Source organism: Gymnodraco acuticeps, unplaced genomic scaffold (assembly GCF_902827175.1).
Source record: "Gymnodraco acuticeps unplaced genomic scaffold, fGymAcu1.1, whole genome shotgun sequence".
Classification (NCBI taxonomy): Eukaryota; Metazoa; Chordata; class Actinopteri; order Perciformes; family Bathydraconidae; genus Gymnodraco; species Gymnodraco acuticeps.
In genome coordinates this window covers 37436-55598 of record NW_022992315.1, presented here as the reverse complement: position 1 = coordinate 55598, position 18163 = coordinate 37436, and the positions used below count along the sequence as shown (strand labels likewise).

General features: G+C 40.6%; 1 protein-coding gene across 1 annotated transcript in view; it reads left to right on the top strand.

The window, feature by feature from the left end:
- LOC117541230 (NACHT, LRR and PYD domains-containing protein 12-like) overlaps positions 1–18163 on the top strand; it is a 44695-nt gene that overhangs the window by 9636 nt on the left and 16896 nt on the right. Inside the window, exons 10-11 of the mRNA XM_034208407.1 lie at positions 198–374; positions 2399–2572. Of these exons, the coding sequence (XP_034064298.1) occupies positions 198–374; positions 2399–2572 (351 nt within the window). The remainder of the gene's footprint in view (positions 1–197; positions 375–2398; positions 2573–18163) is intronic.

Genomic DNA, 18163 nt, shown 5'->3' with positions numbered 1-18163 from the left:
ACTAAAGATAGTTAGCACAGCCTGTCTGGCACGCTAAAAGATTCAAATTATTTAAATTAACCATATCATACATTAGATGGTGTCTGTACAACGGTGATGTTATAATGATCCACATGAATGACAATCATTCAACAAAGGGGAAAAGCTTGGGTTCATACTGTAACTATACACAACTGTACTGTATATTATTTTTCCAGACTGAGTTCCTGCAGGTTATCAGAGACCAGCTGTGTTGCTCTGGCCTCTGCTCTGAAGTCCAACCCCCCCCACCTGAGAGAGCTGGAGCTGAGCTACAACCATAACCTGCAGGATTCAGGAGTGCAGCTGCTCTGTGACTTTCTGGAGAGTCCACACTGTAGACTGAAGGCTCTGAGGTCAGTACCCCGTCTCTATCTATCTACATATATTCCGTATTGCATCAGTTGGGACTCCTCCAGACGTTCCCAGTTCACCCGCACCACAAGTTTGTGCTTTTCCGGTCTGTCCAAAGGCTTCCCCTGCCACTCGACCCAACTCACCACCAGATGGTGATCAGTTGACAACTCCGCTCCTCTCTTTACCCGAGTGTCCAAAACATACGGCCTCAGGTCTGATGATACGATAACGAAATCGATCATGGACCTTCTGCCTAGGGTGCTCTCGTACCATGTACACTTATGAGCATTCTTATGTTCGAACATGGTGTTTGTTAAGGCCAATCCATGACTAGCGCAGAAGTCCAGTAACAAACCACCACTCCGGTTCAGATCAGGGGGGTCGTTCCTCCCAATCACGCCACTCCAGGTGTCTCCATCATTGCCCACATGTGCGTTGAAGTCTCCCAGCAAGACTAAGGAGTTCCCTTCAGGAGCCAGGACTCTTTTCAGGGTCTCCAAGAAGGCGGTATACTCTGAACTGCTGTTTGGTGCATAAGCACACACAACAGTCAGGTCTTTCCCCCCCCATAACCCGCAGGCGTAGGGAGGCGACCCTCTCGTCCACTGGGGACACTCCAACAAAGCGGCACCCAACCGGGGGCTTGTGAGTATCCCAACACCCGCCCGGCGCCTCACACTTTGGGCAACTCCGGAGAAGAATAGAGTCCAACCGCTATCAAGAAGTATGGTTCCAGAGCCGACGCTGTGCGTTGAGGTGAGCCCAACCAGATCCAACTGGTACTGCTCCACCTCCCGCACAAGCTCCGGCTTCTTCCCCCCCATGTCAGGGTGCGTGGAAAAGGTAGGACCCAAATGCAGACTACAAAAAACGGAAAAAGGTCTTGAAACAAAAAGCGAGCTTTATTTAAAAGCTGGTAAAGAAAACATGGCATAACTTGAAACGGTAACAGAAAACAACTACACAAAAACTGACCGTGAGAAACATGGAGGAAGACCGGAGAGACAACCAAGAAGTGTGACGTGAAGGGAGGACAAACAAACAATGAACCGATAGGGGAACACAGGAAGAGACAACACTAAATACAGGGAGGGGTAATCACGAGACGAGAAACAGTCGGGCAGGGGAGGAGAAACACAAGGGCAACAGGTGAACACAATCAGACAACTAGACACACCAGGGAAACTGGACACAGACACAGGTGGGAACAGAACAGCAAAATAACACCCAAAACAAGACAGACTAAACTAAAAACGTGACATGACATCAGGATTGTGATACCCCAGAGAGGTGAGGTTCCACGTCCCCAAAGCCAGCTTCTGCCGCCTGGGTCTGATCTGTTGAGACCCTCTGCTTTCAATGCCACTCTTCTGGCAGCGCACCCGACCCCATCACTGTTTCCCGTAGGTGGTGGGCCCGCAGGCAATCCATTTTTGGGTTAATGAAACTAAATGTGAAAAACACAAAATACCAAGCTTTTTAACTAAGCTGTTAACCCCGTTACCTGATATGGGGGCATATTCCACTTTTTAAATTAGCCACTCAAATATCCAATGGATAACTGGGTAGCTTAAAAGGCACGGTAATCGAGGTGGAAGAGGTATTTTGGGGTGTGTAGTAGTAGAGGTAGTATTTTAGTTTCAGTGCCAGGAGTAAGTGTATATATAAAGAGGGCATGATGTATCTACTGATGCCAGGACATATTAGATCAAATATCGCTCGGATGGTGCTCTGAATTTGGCTTTTAACCAATGTATTGTTATTTAGATGCAGCCATCTTGGAAGATGGTCGTAATTTTGGAAATTAAAGTGGCTAACGTGCTTTTGTAAATAAATGACTCCAAAGGGATGGACATGGACATTTTGGTTCTTGTGTTCACTTGTGAAAGATTGTTACAGCTGTCTGCAGTACTATATACCATGCTGCAGGAAACCCTTGAACAACACAATTTAAACCTGATCAGCTCTGGATATATTGGATTATAAATGGATTTTCTTTCTTCTTCTTTTATTCGTTTTCCAGGTTGAGTTCTTGCAGTTTGTCAGGGGGCAGCTGTACTTCTCTGGCCTCAGCTCTGAAGTCCAACCCCTCTAATCTCAGAGAGCTGGACCTGAGAGGAAACAAGCTGCAGGACACGGCAGTAAAGCTGCTCTGTGATTTTCTACAGAATCCACACTGTAAACTGGAGACTCTGAGGTCAGACAACTTTTCTTTTTTACTTCTGCGCTGTGATTTTTACGAGTTGTGGTGAAACCTGATATTATAGAGTTTCACATCTGTTCATGCTTAAAATGCTTACATTTATGTTGTACCTCTGTGTTTGAGTATATTGAGTGCACCAGATTTAAAACCTAATTTTAAACTTACACTGGATAATTCACTCCAATAGCAGATATCATTAGAATTTGCATTTTCCCACATATGTTGCTTATGCTGAACAAACATTTTAAAATGTAGATCTTTTTATTTTATGACTCAACATTTTCTCCAATCAATATTCTAGGTGTATTGTAGGTAGGCCTGTCGCGATAAGCAATTAATTGACTTATAGTACAATAAATAAAAATGAACTCGATAACTTTTCTGACGCCGATAAATTGCCGTTTATATGGAGCTAATTTCCTGCCATAACTCCACAAACAAACTAAACAGGTTTTACAAATGCCTCATGATTCACTAACAAACACAATGTGGTTTGCAAATACAAAACACCATCTACAAACTAATGCATTTAGTTTTGCAAAGAAAAAACGTATCTATCAAACAAACACAAAACATTTTTCTAATAAATCATGTTTCAGAGACCAATTCAGCATAGGTTTTACAAGTACACAACTTTTTTTTACAAGTACAAAACATTTTCTTCTCACGGCGGAATATTACTGCCAAAAGTCACGTGACTCACTCACGTGACTTTTGGCAGTAATATTCCGCCGTGGTTGTGCTCATGGCCGTATCTACCATTGAGGTCACCGAGGTCCGGACCTCGGTAATATTTTCCGAGCTGTGTATAACAAAACTTGTGAAATAATTACACTAAACGGGGTTCTTTGTAGTACTTCCATTTACTGACCATGGGGGCGCTGCATAACTACGTAGCCTCGATTAAAGCAAACAGACGAAGACGACATGTATCAACAAATCACCGCAGCCCGGACTTGTACCGGAGCAGCGGAGGAGTGATGAGGTATCTAGAAATCTGAGTCCAGCGGGCTACTTGTGTTTCTGTTCATCAGGACATCATATGAGCAGCAGATCCTGTGTGAACGCTCTACGTTAGTCAGTGGACGTCCGACAACATGCACACTAACTTATATTGCAGATATAGGCTATACTTTGGTTTAAATTGCGTGAATAAACTAGCTAGAGAGCTAAAGTTAATTACATTCATCCAATGTCAGAAGGATTACCTTTTAACAAACGTTGTAATGCTTTTCTTTTATTTCAATTTGAGTAAAACATTGAAGATATAACATTGTATTGTTTTCTTTTTACACTGACTCAGATATAATGAAAAGACTACGTCAGTCAAAGCTCAGCTTTGGTAAGGAAGAGACAGGACAGGCAGAGAGAAATAGAGAGAGTGAAAGGGATGGAAGTCAGGGAGGAACTGCAGGTATAGTCACACAAAAATAATGTAGGCTTAACAACCCCATATCTATCTATTTATCTATAACAATAGTCTTCATTTACAATAGGCATAATTTTAAAACATACATCTATTGCAGTTATGATGTCATAATAACATACAATTGTATAAAACACAATTTGCTTACATCTTTGTTCTCTTTTGAGAATCAAACAAAACAGATTTAAATAAAAAAAGAATGCAAACAAACAAGTGAAATGAACTAAATTGCTGAATTGCTTTTGATTCACTGGCAGGAGCGACAAGTGAAGAGGAGCAAAAAGTGAACAACGAGGGAGAGATTGAACAAAGAGAAAGCGTAGAGGACAGAGAGAGTAATGAACAGGAAGAAGACAGAGAGACTCAAGAAGATGGAAGAGAGGCTGTAGGTTATGGAAAGGAGAGAGACATGGAAAATGAATGTTGACCAGTGGCGAGCCGTCAGGGCCCTCTGTGAGGGCCTAAGATATTCTACAAAATAATATTTAAAAACATTAAAACAAATTATATATATTTTTATAGTTATATTTTTCATTAGTTTTACCAAAATAACTTGATTTCATTGTAATTAAAATAACATTTCCAAAGAAATAAATCCTTCGAATCTGCCTATTCAGTTTATGTTGGAATGTGAAGAGTTAAATGAAAGAAGCTCGTCTCTGCAAGTTACTGTGAAGAGAGGAGCTGTTGGACGTCCAGGCGGTCCAGCTATGAATTCACAGAAGGCCCCGCTATAGTAACTGAACGAGAGAGTAATGTCAAATGACAGTACAATTGACCAATCATATCTTCCCGCTAAATGGGTGGGTGTTATTATCACGGACTTTATGACAAGTTCCGCCCGCTGTGAAACGTTTCTTGTTTCCATAGCAACAACAACTTCCTGTCAACAGCGTTAACTCGCCTTCAAAATAAAAGCATGCCAAATTACACTTAAGACATACAACTGCAACGAAAGTAACAAACACAATGCAATATCCTTTTCAATTTCAAAGAACACAAATAGGGTTATTTACAGGTGTTGTTTTGTGTGGTAGAGGGTCGCTTTCATTGATGCGTTTTGCACCCCGGGCCGTTGTTTTGATATTCCGCTGAAGTATACGCTGTGACGTAATAACTCGAGGGAAGGGGTGGGGGTCAGAGGGCCTAGGTATAAAAGTCACGGCTCGCCACTGATGTTGACAATGTTTTGTGATCATTTTAGCCTCTTCTGCATGTCCAGATCATTAATAGTAACAATCAACTGATTCTTATTATGTATTACACTTTCAAAATAATTGATGCTGACATTGTCAGCCCACTGACATGGTTTGAAATCGATATATTATCCAATTTGTGACCCCCCATAGGACTTAAAAAGCACCATAACTAGATCATGAAAATCCCAAAAATCTCGGGGGGTATCCCCCAAACCCCCCTAGCATGTTTGGACCTCGGTATTTAGGAAATCCTGGATACGGCCCTGGTTGTGCTCTAACCATAGGTTGCGGTCGGATAATCAAAAAATCAGCTCCTAATGTCTATCCCTATCGTCTATTCCTTGACCTCTGATGAAACGTCACGGGGTTAAGGGATAGACGATAGGAGAATTCAAAAGGATTTAGAAGAGACTGCAGTACTTTAGATAATCCGAATTAGTGTTGTCACGATACCAACATTTTGGTTTCGATACCGATACCAAATCAAGAATTGCGATTCCGATTCTTTTTCGATACTTTACTTAAAAAAAGGGAAAAAGTCTTAAATGTAATTATTGTGCTTTATTTCACACCATAACCATAACACAAACTTTTAAACAATGAGAACAATAAATTAAATAAATGACAAGAATTCGTATTAAATAAAATTAATACATTTCTTACAGACAGGCCTCGTGGTGTCCGTAGGCTTGCCCTCACTGTCAGAGATATAGCTCAAATACTTCCAAATTTCGCTTCTGGCGTCTTTTTTGTCAACAAGCCGAGGCGCAGCGGCAGTTGCACTCCCACTTGCAGCCATGCTTCTCGTTAGGCTTGTTTGAGACGAGCTGCGGCTCACCTCGAAAGTAGACGAGAATAGCCGATCGCCCGGTGTAAAATGCTGTAAAATCCCCTAACCCGGGGGAGGTCTCAAAAAGCTCGCCTGAAGTCGGACAGCTCGGAGTCGGCATCTTCTTCTTCTCTCGGTTTTTGGGCGGATTGCAAACGACTTTAAGGTGCATACCGCCACCTCCGGAGTCGGATGTGCAGAATGGCCCGCCCCATACATCCCACGAGTGGCAGCGCCAGGGTATGGCTGGGGTAGGCTACACCCATACCAAGAAATGGCTTAGCCCCACCATGAAACATTATGTTAAAGTAAGCAAAATAAAGTCCGCCAACTCGCGCCGAGAATTGCACAGACAGCAGTTAGTAAGATTGATTTCAGTAGCCACTTGTCTGGAAATACCGAAGACCAGAAACGGATTTGAAAACTTGTATCATGTAGTGATCGTCTTCTCAATAGAACATCTTTGATACAACCTGATCTCACCAGAATGCGTGACTCCACCACGCAACCTTAACACCGCATTGCGTGGTGGAGTCACGCATTCTGCTACATTTACGTGTCGGCACCACGCAAAAAACCCCAATGTAAAGTGAATAAGGCTCTTTTGTCGTGGTGCACACACGCATTTCTACAACGTCCCGCAGTGAGCTTTTATTCTATAAAAATGTAAATCTACTTTATAGCTTGTAGTAACTCACAGGAGGCTTCTTTTATTTTATTTGTATTCATAATAATTTTTATTTGTCGTCAGAATGTATTATGGTGCATTAGTCACACATTTTTGTTCTCAAAAAACAGTGCATTGTGTGTAATACAACTGTGATTTTTATTAAATTAGTTAGTTTTTAAGGAAGGCCAGAGCTTCAGCTGTGTCAATAGATTGTTCCCTTTAGTTAACGTTATTTAAAAGATAATGATCATGTCCCCTTTATTGTATTACGAGCATCCATTCCCATTGGATAACGGATAATTTTACACCCGGAAGTAAGTATTCTCCTTACTGTCGATTGATTTTACAGTGATATCTGAACTACTCATCAACTCAAAAACACCAGATTATCCTTGTTAATTACACAACATTGATTGGTTTAAATTGTGTACAATGCTTTTGTATTTTCCCCTTCGATTCGGAGAAACGAATATTTGTTCGGAGTTTTTGGATGGCAGAAGACACTACACTACCCAGAATCCTCAGCTATCGTTTGGGACTACACCATGTGCTCTGTTTGACAAACCCCGTGATCAGTCCTCAAGCTCTGTGATTGGTTGACCTCCAACTGCATTCCATATGAAAAAAAACGTTTCGTAAAAGATAAATCATACTTTATTCAGCAGTGCTTGCTTTACTCTTTGAAAGTCATCACATTAATGCATTGTAATAAATGGTTTGGCTGCATTAAATATTACACATCTATCGTAGTTCTTTATTTATCTACAGAGATCGGGCATCAGAATAGACCGGAAACTATTCTTTTACCGTTCTGTTTTAATTTCACAATAAAGTTAGTAGTAATAATCTGTTTTGATATTATTGTTTTTTATTAACTACTAGACCGCTGGGTCATGTTAAGACCATCTTTTCTGTGTTACTGTGGGTTTTTTCCATCGCTTTTGTTACAAATATCAAAACAATAACAACATATATCCGTCGTAAACTAAACCAGAAACAGCAATATATTTTATTTTGTTAACACTTTAAACTTGACAGTTTTTTAACCCGCACCTCCTACTGGTTAAAGCACGTTATTACACGTTTGGAGTAATTGCAATGCAGGAAGATTATGTTGCTTTTTAATGACTGTTTAAAATGCATTTTTCTTAATGTCTTTCATTTTTGTAAAGCACTTTTGAATGTGTTATATTTGATGAAAACATTTAAATATTAAGAGTACATACAAAATAGTGGGAAAGTAGAAGGTCAATGATATAAATATAGAATAGAAAATATCAAGAAGATACTGTAAATAATATCTACAATAAAACAGTTTAGTGCCTGATAGGAGGATGTGCAAAACAGACAAACTAATAAGGCTTTATTTAAACATTAAAGAATACTTTAGGCTAAGGTCTTCTTTTAAATAAGAAAAAAGCTTTGGGGGTATCTATCTACAGATACATATTAAGCCTGACAAAGTGCTTAACGTCTAATATATTGCATGGTTTGTTTTAGAACTTGACAATCAACTTTCCTGCAATGTTAACTATGTTGAAGCATTTATTTTAACTGATATTATACACATTAATTATACTCTTATGTAGATAGTATAAGAAATGTGCAGAATATGACAGTTTAATGGTGGAGGTACACACATATTGATAGATGTCTTGTAATGCACTGTTGAGGAACCTGCGACCCAAGTTTTTCATTCATTGCATAACTACACCGTAGTTGTGTATATGATATGTCAATAAACCTTTGAAAATCTTGAAATCTTGAAAGGGATGTGCAAAATATCAATTATATGCAGTCTTTAATGAACGATTAGAGAATAACGAGTAATGAATATGCTTTATACGGATCTGCAGATAAATGTTTAGTCTTCTCGAGCACCAACTATCAAATATCTCTCCTGATTGTTGGCACTTGACAATCACCTTCACTGAATTTTACTCAGGTGTAACTAAAGTCTGATTTAAGGGTTGTTTATATTTCACATCATTAATCCAAATCTGTAAAGTAACTAAAATAAATGTAGTGGAGTAAAAACACCACGTTAACCTTAAAGAAAGCCCTCAGGATTATAAAAGACCTCCATCACCCCAGCCACAAACTGTTCTGTCTGCTGCCGTCTGGCAGGCGGTACCGCAGCATCCGGACTAAAACCATCAGACTCAGGGACAGCTTCATCCCACAGGCCATAAGACTATGAAACACCTGAACTTAGAAACAACATCCATAACATTCATCTGGCTGCTACTTAGAAATGATGTATCTAATATATCATATTCACAATGTAGTGACTGCTTTTTTGTCTTTTGTTTTCTTAGTTATGTTCTCTTTTATATGTGTGTGTTATGTGTTATGTGTAACGTTGCTAACTTCTTGGCCAGGTCAGCATTGAAAATGAGATTGTATCTCAATGCTTTTATCTGGTTAAATAAAGGTTAAATAAAAATTAAAAAAGATTCCAATCAATCTTGTATATAGACTCTTATTGCACTATTTCACTATTTTTTCTGTGTATCTGTTGTATTGTGTTGCACTGTTGGAGGAGCCTGCAACCTAAGGGGGGGTGGGGGGATAGGACACGTTCGATTCCTGTTTTGAATAGTGTGCCGTCGATGGGTTTCATTCCATTTCAAGGTGCTTTTTGACGCTCCGTGTAAACTTCGCGCACTGCCACTCCAACATCCAATCACAGAGCTTGGGACTGATCACGGGGTTTGTCAAGCTAAGCACATGGTGTAGTCCCAAACGATAGCTGAGGATTCTGGGTAGTGTAGTGTCTTCTGCCATCCAAAAACTCCGAACAAATATTCGTTTCTCCGAATCGAAGGGGAAAAATACAAAAGCATTGTACACAATTTAAACCAATCAATGTTGTGTAATTAACAAGGATAATCTGGTGTTTTTGAGTTGATGAGTAGTTCAGATATCACTGTAAAATCAATCGACAGTAAAGAGAATACTCACTTCCGGGTGTAAAATTCTCCGTTATCCAATGGGAATGGACGCTCGTAATACAATAAAGGGGACATGATCATTATCTTTTAAATAACGTTAACTAAAGGGAACAATCTATTGACACAGCTGAAGCTCTGGCCTTCCTTAAAAACTAACTAATTTAATAAAAATCACAGTTGTATTACACACAATGCACTGTTTTTTGAGAACAAAAATTCGTAACTAATGCACCATAATACATTCTGACGACAAATACAAATTATTATGAATACAAATAAAATAAAATAAGCCTCCCGTGAGTTACTACAAGCTATAAAGTAGATTTTAAAAACGTTTTATAGAATAAAAGCTCACTGCAGGACGTTGTAGAAATGCGTGTGTGCACCACGACAAAAGAGCCTCATTCACTTTACATTGGGGTTTTTTGCGTGGTGCCGACACGCAAATGTAGCAGAATGCGTGACTCCACCACGCAATGTGGTGTTAAGGTTGCGTGGTGGAGTCACGCATTCTGATGAGATCAGGTTGCTTTGATAATGTCTTCTGGCCAATCAAGATAACGGTGTGGTGTTGTTGCAGGAAGTCCCGACGGAGAATACTTTTGCTGTAGTATTATACATCCATGGTAGTACAGGGGTGCACATAACTGGTACGCAGCTACGCATGCGCGGCAACAATCTGAAATGCGTACCGTCACTTGTGTCACAAAGCGCATTTGCGTACCGACGTACTTGTGAAGCTTTTCCAGAAGGCGGTTAGATCACCGGACGAGAGAGTCGGTCTCCGTGTGCACAGACAGGCTGCTGTTAACGTCGGTCTGTACAACGGAATTGTGCAAAAACTACGCCAACCGGCTGCGGAGGGAGACTCCCCCCCTTCACTGGAGAACTGCGCTAAAACAGCTGATCACAACGTTCACACTCTGTGGTCACGAAGTACTCCACTAGCCCCCCCCCCGTGTTGATAGAAATCAACACGTAATGAAATAAGACCCCACGGTTTGATGATTGATAGGTGTGTGGGCTGGTTTTCATTTTGACACACAGAATTTTTTTATAATAAACACACATACTGTGTTAAATGGATATATCCGCCTTCTTTCATTTATCTTTCCATTCCCACAACAATATACATAAAGAAATGGCATATTTTGGACATAGTTCGAATGGTGATTAATCATGATTAATTAATTTTTAAGCTGTGATTAATCTGATTAAAAATTGTAATCGTTTGACAGCCCTAGTTTAATCGTTAATGTCAGATATGTACAAAGTAAATACATTTGTTCCTGCTCAAGATTAGATTCAACTTTATTGTTATTGCACATATTACAGGTACTGAGACAACGAAATGCAGTGTAGCTTCTAACCAGGTGCAACAAGCAGTAAAGTGAAAAGTAATGTACACAATCTACAGAATAACATATAGAATGAATTGAATGATGAACAAACAGTGAGGGGTATGAATACTATATATACACAGCAGCCTGTGAGCAGTATGAACAGTGTGTATGAATATGCTAAGATATATAAAGAATGAAAACGGTAAGCAGTGCAAGTATAGTATAAAATATATAGATATTCATTTCATGATGATAAACATTGTGGAACAATGATGAAAAATGGGAATGGATGTGGCGACGTAAAACTGACACAAAACAACAACAAACTTTTGCCTAGCCAATTGGAGAGTTTCATCACCAGCACGTGGTAAAAACCACCAATGAGCGCTCAGCTCGAGATACCAGCGAGTCGTTTCTCATCAAGCATTTCGCTTCCGCAGCCCGTGGAGAGGAACTGCGCCGCCGCGCCTCGCTCTCAAGTCTGCGGGCGTCTTTGTCCCGCGAGATTTCAACATCTCATGTAGGCGAGCCTCCAGAGCAAGTCGGACAAAATGACTAACCATCATGCAACGCACAACGCTGGCAAGACGTTGATCACAATTGCGCAGGTCTGCGCAGGTCTCGCTTGTCTCAAACAAGTATGGCAAGCCATTTGAGTATTTATTCAATTTCCTTGATATCAGACGACAGCGGACTACACTAGTTGGCTCTTTGATTTCACTTGTTAGATATATGGTCAAACTAGTCAGGCACTCTGCTTTACTAGTTGAATAAAACATTTCACTAGTCGCTCTTTTTCAGCAACTAGTGGCACTTTTGTCCGACTAGTTAACACGTATGCCTTACTAGTGACGCCAGGAGCAGCACTAGTAGCGCCAAAGTCCCAACGTGTAAGCTTTTTGATGAACTAGTGGCCCTCTGACCGTACTAGTGACCCTAAAAGTCTTACAAGTTAACTAGTGCGCTGCAAAAGCTCTGACATGTTAACTAGTCACACAAAAGAAGCACAACTAGTTAACATGTCAGAGATTTTGCAGCGCACAAGTTAACTAGTCGCACCCAGAATAACTCACTAGTTAACTAGTAAAGGCAAAATGTTCACTAGTTAACTAGTTGACGCCTCTTTTGATCTTACTAGTTAACTAGTGGGGCTCAAAATGTCTACACGTTAACTAGTGAACCCTTTGCCCTTTACTAGTTAACTAGTGAGATGCGTTTAAATTTCACTAGTGAACTAGTGAGGCTTAAAATGTTCACTAGTTAACTAGTGGATCCCAAATGCGCACTAGTCGCACTAGTTGCACAGAATGCTAATGAGGAGGAGGGGAAAGAACGCATAGAGGTTTCCTATTGGCCCTAAGCTATAGAGCGCCACCCAGCCCAAATAGTTTATTTAAGAGCTTAAATACACTGTGTTTTAAAATATGACCATATTTACAAAAATATAAAACAAAAGTATTTGTGTAATTATGATCATTGTATATCAAATTAGGTAAGAACATTGAAGACTTTCTTAAAATTAGAAAGTTGCCTTAGGACTGCAGACAGGAATATAGATCCTCTTTAACACATTTTATTAAACTGCAATTTGAAAGGTGCTTGGATTAGATTAGCATTGTGATAACAGAGGGACATTATTGATGGATAGAAAGAGGAAGTAACCCTCTTCGGATCACAGCTTTGAGAGATCGCCGTGACTTCCGTAAATATTAGTCTTGGCAAATATGGAGAGGTTGTTTATCTTCATACGGATCTATCGTTACCCTGATTTTAAGATCTGCCCAGTGTTTCAGCTTTATTCATTTCTTGAGCACCGCTGATAAAATGTTCCACGATCACTCCCTCTACTTTTGTGTCTCGAGTGCCGGTGTTCTCACACACAAGCGTGCGCACATTCGCACCAACAAAAACACACACACAAAGCGGAATATAGCAGAAGCAGAAACATGTATATTTCTAGGCAAAACACACACTGACTGACTTCCCACGGACAATATGTTAACAGTAGGCATAAATACCCGACTGATGCACCTCACGTCTTCAAGACCTTGCTAAAAACATCGCAGAAGAACGCCCCCTCAGGCTCTCCCTCACAGAGCTGAACTGACCAATCAGAATCTGGGTCCCGCCTGCTTCATTTGCCTATGGCTGACTAGTTAACGTGTTGGCCATATGAACGGCAACTAGTTAACTAGTGGATACATATTGCAGCTTACACGTTAACTAGTGAAGGCAAAATGTTCACTAGTTAACTAGTTGAAGCCTGTTTTGGTCTTCTAAGCTGACTAGTGAGGCTCAAAATGTGCACTAGTTAACTAGTGAGGTCCAAATTGTCCACTAGATGCACTAGTACAATTGTTTTTACCTTACTAGTTAACTAGTTACACACACTTTATCTCACTAGTTAACTAGTGAAGCCTTAGAGGAGTCACTAGTGAACTAGTGACACAGATGTTTTTCTTACTAGTTAACTAGTGGAGGGCATTTATTCTCACTAGTGAGGTTATATTATAAACATGTTAGTCTTTGACCTTACATGTTACACATTTTTCTAACATGTAAGGCCTTTCCTTCAACTAGTTTGGCTTTTTTTGCACTAGTGAGCAACTGCATGCAACTAGTTAGCTATTGATTCAACATGTATGGCTTTTTCCGGAACTAGTGGATATTTAGAACCCACTAGTTGTGGTTTTGTTCTCTCTAGTTCAACACAATGACTTACTAGTTGACGTGTACGTACAACTAGTTTACTAGTGATGTGTCAAAAAATGCACTAGTCAACATGTATGGCTTTGAAACAATTCACTAGTTAACTAGTGTTGGAGATTTAAAGGGATATCTGATCCGCTTTTCAAATCTCCGCGCGTTCCTATGAAGCTGGTTATAATACAGGAAGGAATCCATATCTACAAAGTAACCGTTAACAATAATCTACTTTAATGGCAATATGACAATGCAATACAATCATTACAATACAACATGATATATTACAGTTATATTGCAATGCTTAAGGAGTAATGCCGGCTTACTCCTGCTCTAGTCCGCATACTACAGAGCTACTTTCACCCGAGGGCAGCATGTGAAGAAGAGGCCGAACGCCAGGGATCCTCCGGATATATACCAGAGTAAGAAGGAGGGGTTTGGTGTTAGGTCAGCTGGTCATCTTTTCAGGTCATCTCATTGGGAGACGCAACGCAGCAGGAAACGCAGCAGGAAACCAAACAGGCTCACTTTACAACAAAAGGTCTCAAGGCCTGCATACCTACACCTCCCCCACAGAGCTATAAAACCCTGTTTACTCCAACCAGCCCAGAATGTTTATAGCCATTTGTAGTCCTTACATTTATGAAAGGATAAAACAGAGAAATCAATATAAAACACAAACACAGGTATTGTTTGAACAGTATTCACTTAACTGCTACTATTGATAAGCACCAGAGAAACCCAAGAGACCTCTCTTAACCTCACAAACACTGCAGCTAGATCTAAGTTGAATGCAAATCAGGACATGCTCTCCCCTTCCCCCATCTTCCTTTGTCCTCAAAAACACATGTCAACAGGCCCCAAATCCAGCTCACAGTTTTACCCAAATTATTCCCATTTTAAGCTTATCCATAGTTTGCTAACATGAATAAATACAAATATAACTCTACAAATCCCCCTTTTTATCTCCTTCTCCAGAGATAAACTTAGACAAGGCATTTTGAAATATACCCACGGTCATTCTTTTCTACTGTGTCCGTAAATCCATCCGAAGCTGGTATTCAGAGTACTTGAAACCTTCATGGAGACAGAACACCACTTTCCATGGCAGTGAAGGAACCATGAGGGGGTAGCTGAGTGCTAGAATCATCAGCCCCCCCCCCCCCGAGGAATAGCCCACAAGGACAGCTAATAGGGAGGGGGAGATGCAGCTTTCCCTTCACGGGTAGAACTGATCAGAGCAAAGTAGACTCCTCTGCTGCGCCGTCCCCCAATCCGCTGACGGCAGCTTCTGGGCTGCCTGCTAGAGAGATGTCTTCCTCCTCCTCGTCCTCCGGCCCGCTGATGGCGGCTTCCGGGTCGGTGCTGTAGAGATGTCTCCAGGGTCCTCCTTCTCCGGCCCGCTGATGATGCCTCCCGGGTCGTCTGCTGTAAGGAAGTCTCCAGGGTCCTGGTCCTCCAGTCCGCTGCTTCCGAGTAGTCCACGTCTGCCAGGACCACGTCCGTCCTGATGTCGTCCCCTGGTCCTAGTAGGTGGTTTCCCCGCCGCACACTGGCTCCCGTGGTACGAGCTGTCCCCCTTTTCTCCCAGGCAGACGGCATAAGAGGTCCGCTGGATCACTCGGTCGGGGTCGGAGAGCCTGGGGTTGAGCCACTTTGTCCTGATGACTTTCAGCCAGACGAACTCTGCTGTCGGCCTCGTGCTTCTCGGGTCCCCCTTTTGGCGCCAGTGACCTGTGTGGAGAAATCTGATACAACTCCCTCAAGCCTACGCTCAGCTGTTTTGCCCCACTTGGAGCCTCTTGGTGGGGTGTCTTGAAACAACAGCCGTCTGTGAACAGGTTTTCCAAATTAATTGTAGACCTCCTATCTGCCAGTGCAGCTTCAGAATCTTAATACTTGGATTGTGCCAACTAAATAAGAACCTCAACATCTTTAGGTAAACTAAATAACATATTTCAATAGCTCTGAATTTCTGACAAGCATCTGTGTTTATTTTTAAATGAAATCCTATTTAAAATCTAAATATAATATGAACTGCTAATGTTTCTGGTAAAGAAACACACTAATGTTATGGATTCAAAAACAACCAAAATCACGATGCTAACAAAGTGAATGATTTCCTGGTGATACTGCTTCTACCTGTCAGTGCTTAGATATTATCACGCTGAAAAAATGAATACAGAATTCCAACAAACTGTCATCAAATGTCTTTCTATTATAAATTTAGATGAAATGTATATCCCCATAATGACCTAAATAATAAAGTATATGGCTTTTACTTCTTTACCAGGCTAGTTACATGATGTTGTCTAAATTAAATTCTGTCTCAATACACTACTATGTTTTAGCTTAACTTAACTGTAATATGTTCTTTCTACATTTCAAACCTCAGTTACTCTAATGTCTGTTAAAATATTACAAAATTGTTTAACTATCACAGGTCAACTTCTTCGGTTTCACAGTAGCCCCTTGGCCACTGCTTCTTTGTTACCTGTTATAATTCAATCAATATTTAGAAACATCTCAACATTCATCAAACAGTATCTTATCCCCAGATATGGAGCAGGTTAATTACATTCAATGCTCAGTTTGAACATCTGGGTTGGGGCGGAAGGTTTCTGTCAATCCTTAAAAGAAAAATTTAAATTGTGAATTTTACAGCCATGTTGACATTTATACATTATACTCACTCCCCCCTTTTACACATGAAATAATGTGTAACAAAAGCCTGTAATGGGAGGGGAACAAAAACTGTCAGGTAATCGGTTAGCGACATAACGAACATTATTATCATTATTTCCACAGTGAACACTTCAGTGAAAAGAAGTGTTCCTCTCCGTCCTTCAGGCCTAAAAGAAACAGAATCTTCAGCTTTTACATTTGCAAACCGCCAACTCATGTGAGAGGAAAATATCACATGTGCGGTTTCCCCTTTTTGTGGAATTTTTAGGAAACCTCTCGTTTCCCTTGGAGCTCCAAAATAATATGTTAGTCCAAAAACATGCTTGGTTAGTTATTGTTTTAGAATCATGCAGTTACACTGATCACATGCCGGCATACATTCACACTCACACTGTCTGGTTGTCATGTCAAGTTTGGTCAGGTTCACCCCAGAGTCAGTCATCCACAGTGCCTTGTCAAGTTACACTGTCGGTCAGGGTCAAAGGTCAGTTGGTCTCCGTCTTTTTTGGCCATGTGTCGTGCTCTGCAGAGACTTTGACATTTCAGCATAGGCCAGTATCCTTTGTCTACAAAAATATGTCACGATTTCAACTATAATTTTCAAGATGATTCTCACTTGTCATTGGGACTTCCGCCTCCCACTTTTCCTGAAACTTGGTACAAAACTCACTTCCTTCGAGTACCACTACTAATTAAAATGTCTAATGATCTATTTCAGAAACTTGTGTACAATAACTATTATCTTGAGTCAAAACATTACTAGGATCTGTGTCGCTCTGCATTTCATAGCTCATTATAATTCTGGTCTACTTAAAAAACGATGTTAAACTCTTTAGCAGTGTGTGGAACCTTGGGTGTCCGAACATGCAACAATTACTCCCTCCTTTATCAAGGATTTAAAACCGAAGTCTGGTAATAACTATGCCACAATGGTGAAATCAACACTTTAGATTGGAATTTAATATGTGGCTTGGCACTAGCCATTAATACAAACAAAGATTTGTCCTATAGAGTGGTTCCTAAAACTATCCTTTTAATGGTGATCAATATTGTAACCAATGAGATCACTACTTTATTCACACGTGAATAAAAATGTCTTAAAGAATGATTTGTTAACATGATGAAAATATTGAAGAATATGGTTCTACTCTGTCAGTGTGTTTTAGGATGATTATCATTTTACTTTAATAGTTTCCTCTTTACTGCTATTTTTAATTTACCAAATGATTAATAAATCTTTCTGTCTTTATGAAGTTAATTCAAGTTATTTAAATGTGCGTTTTGTGAATAAGTGTGTTTATGTGTAACTCACTCATTCCCGTTCTCCTTTCCTCCTCCCCTGGTTTTCTCAAGCCGTGACCCCGGCCTCCTCACTTCTAATCGACCATGCCAACTCCTCTGATTCTGTCTTCTCTTCAGTCCATCAGCTGTTGAATCCATCCGCTGTAACTTTTGTAGGCAGCCATTGGCCCAGTCACATCTGCAGCCCCATCATGCCACTGTTGTTGCACTCCTCCTTTACAGTCTCTCTGCTGTTTTTATGGAGGGCGGATTCTGCTCTCATGTCTATTGTGCCAAATCTCGCGGCGCAGTTTGGAACTTCATGTCCTGTTTGAGGGACCGATGAGAGTTTCTCTCTGTATGTCAGCATGCTGGTTTGGTTCTGGATGCCACAGGTGGAGATAGTTCTGGCTGCAGTCTTGATGTAGTCTTGTTGTTGTTGTTGGTTCAGCTCTGGTTCTCTGTCTGTACGATGGAGAAGGAGGAGTCTCCTGT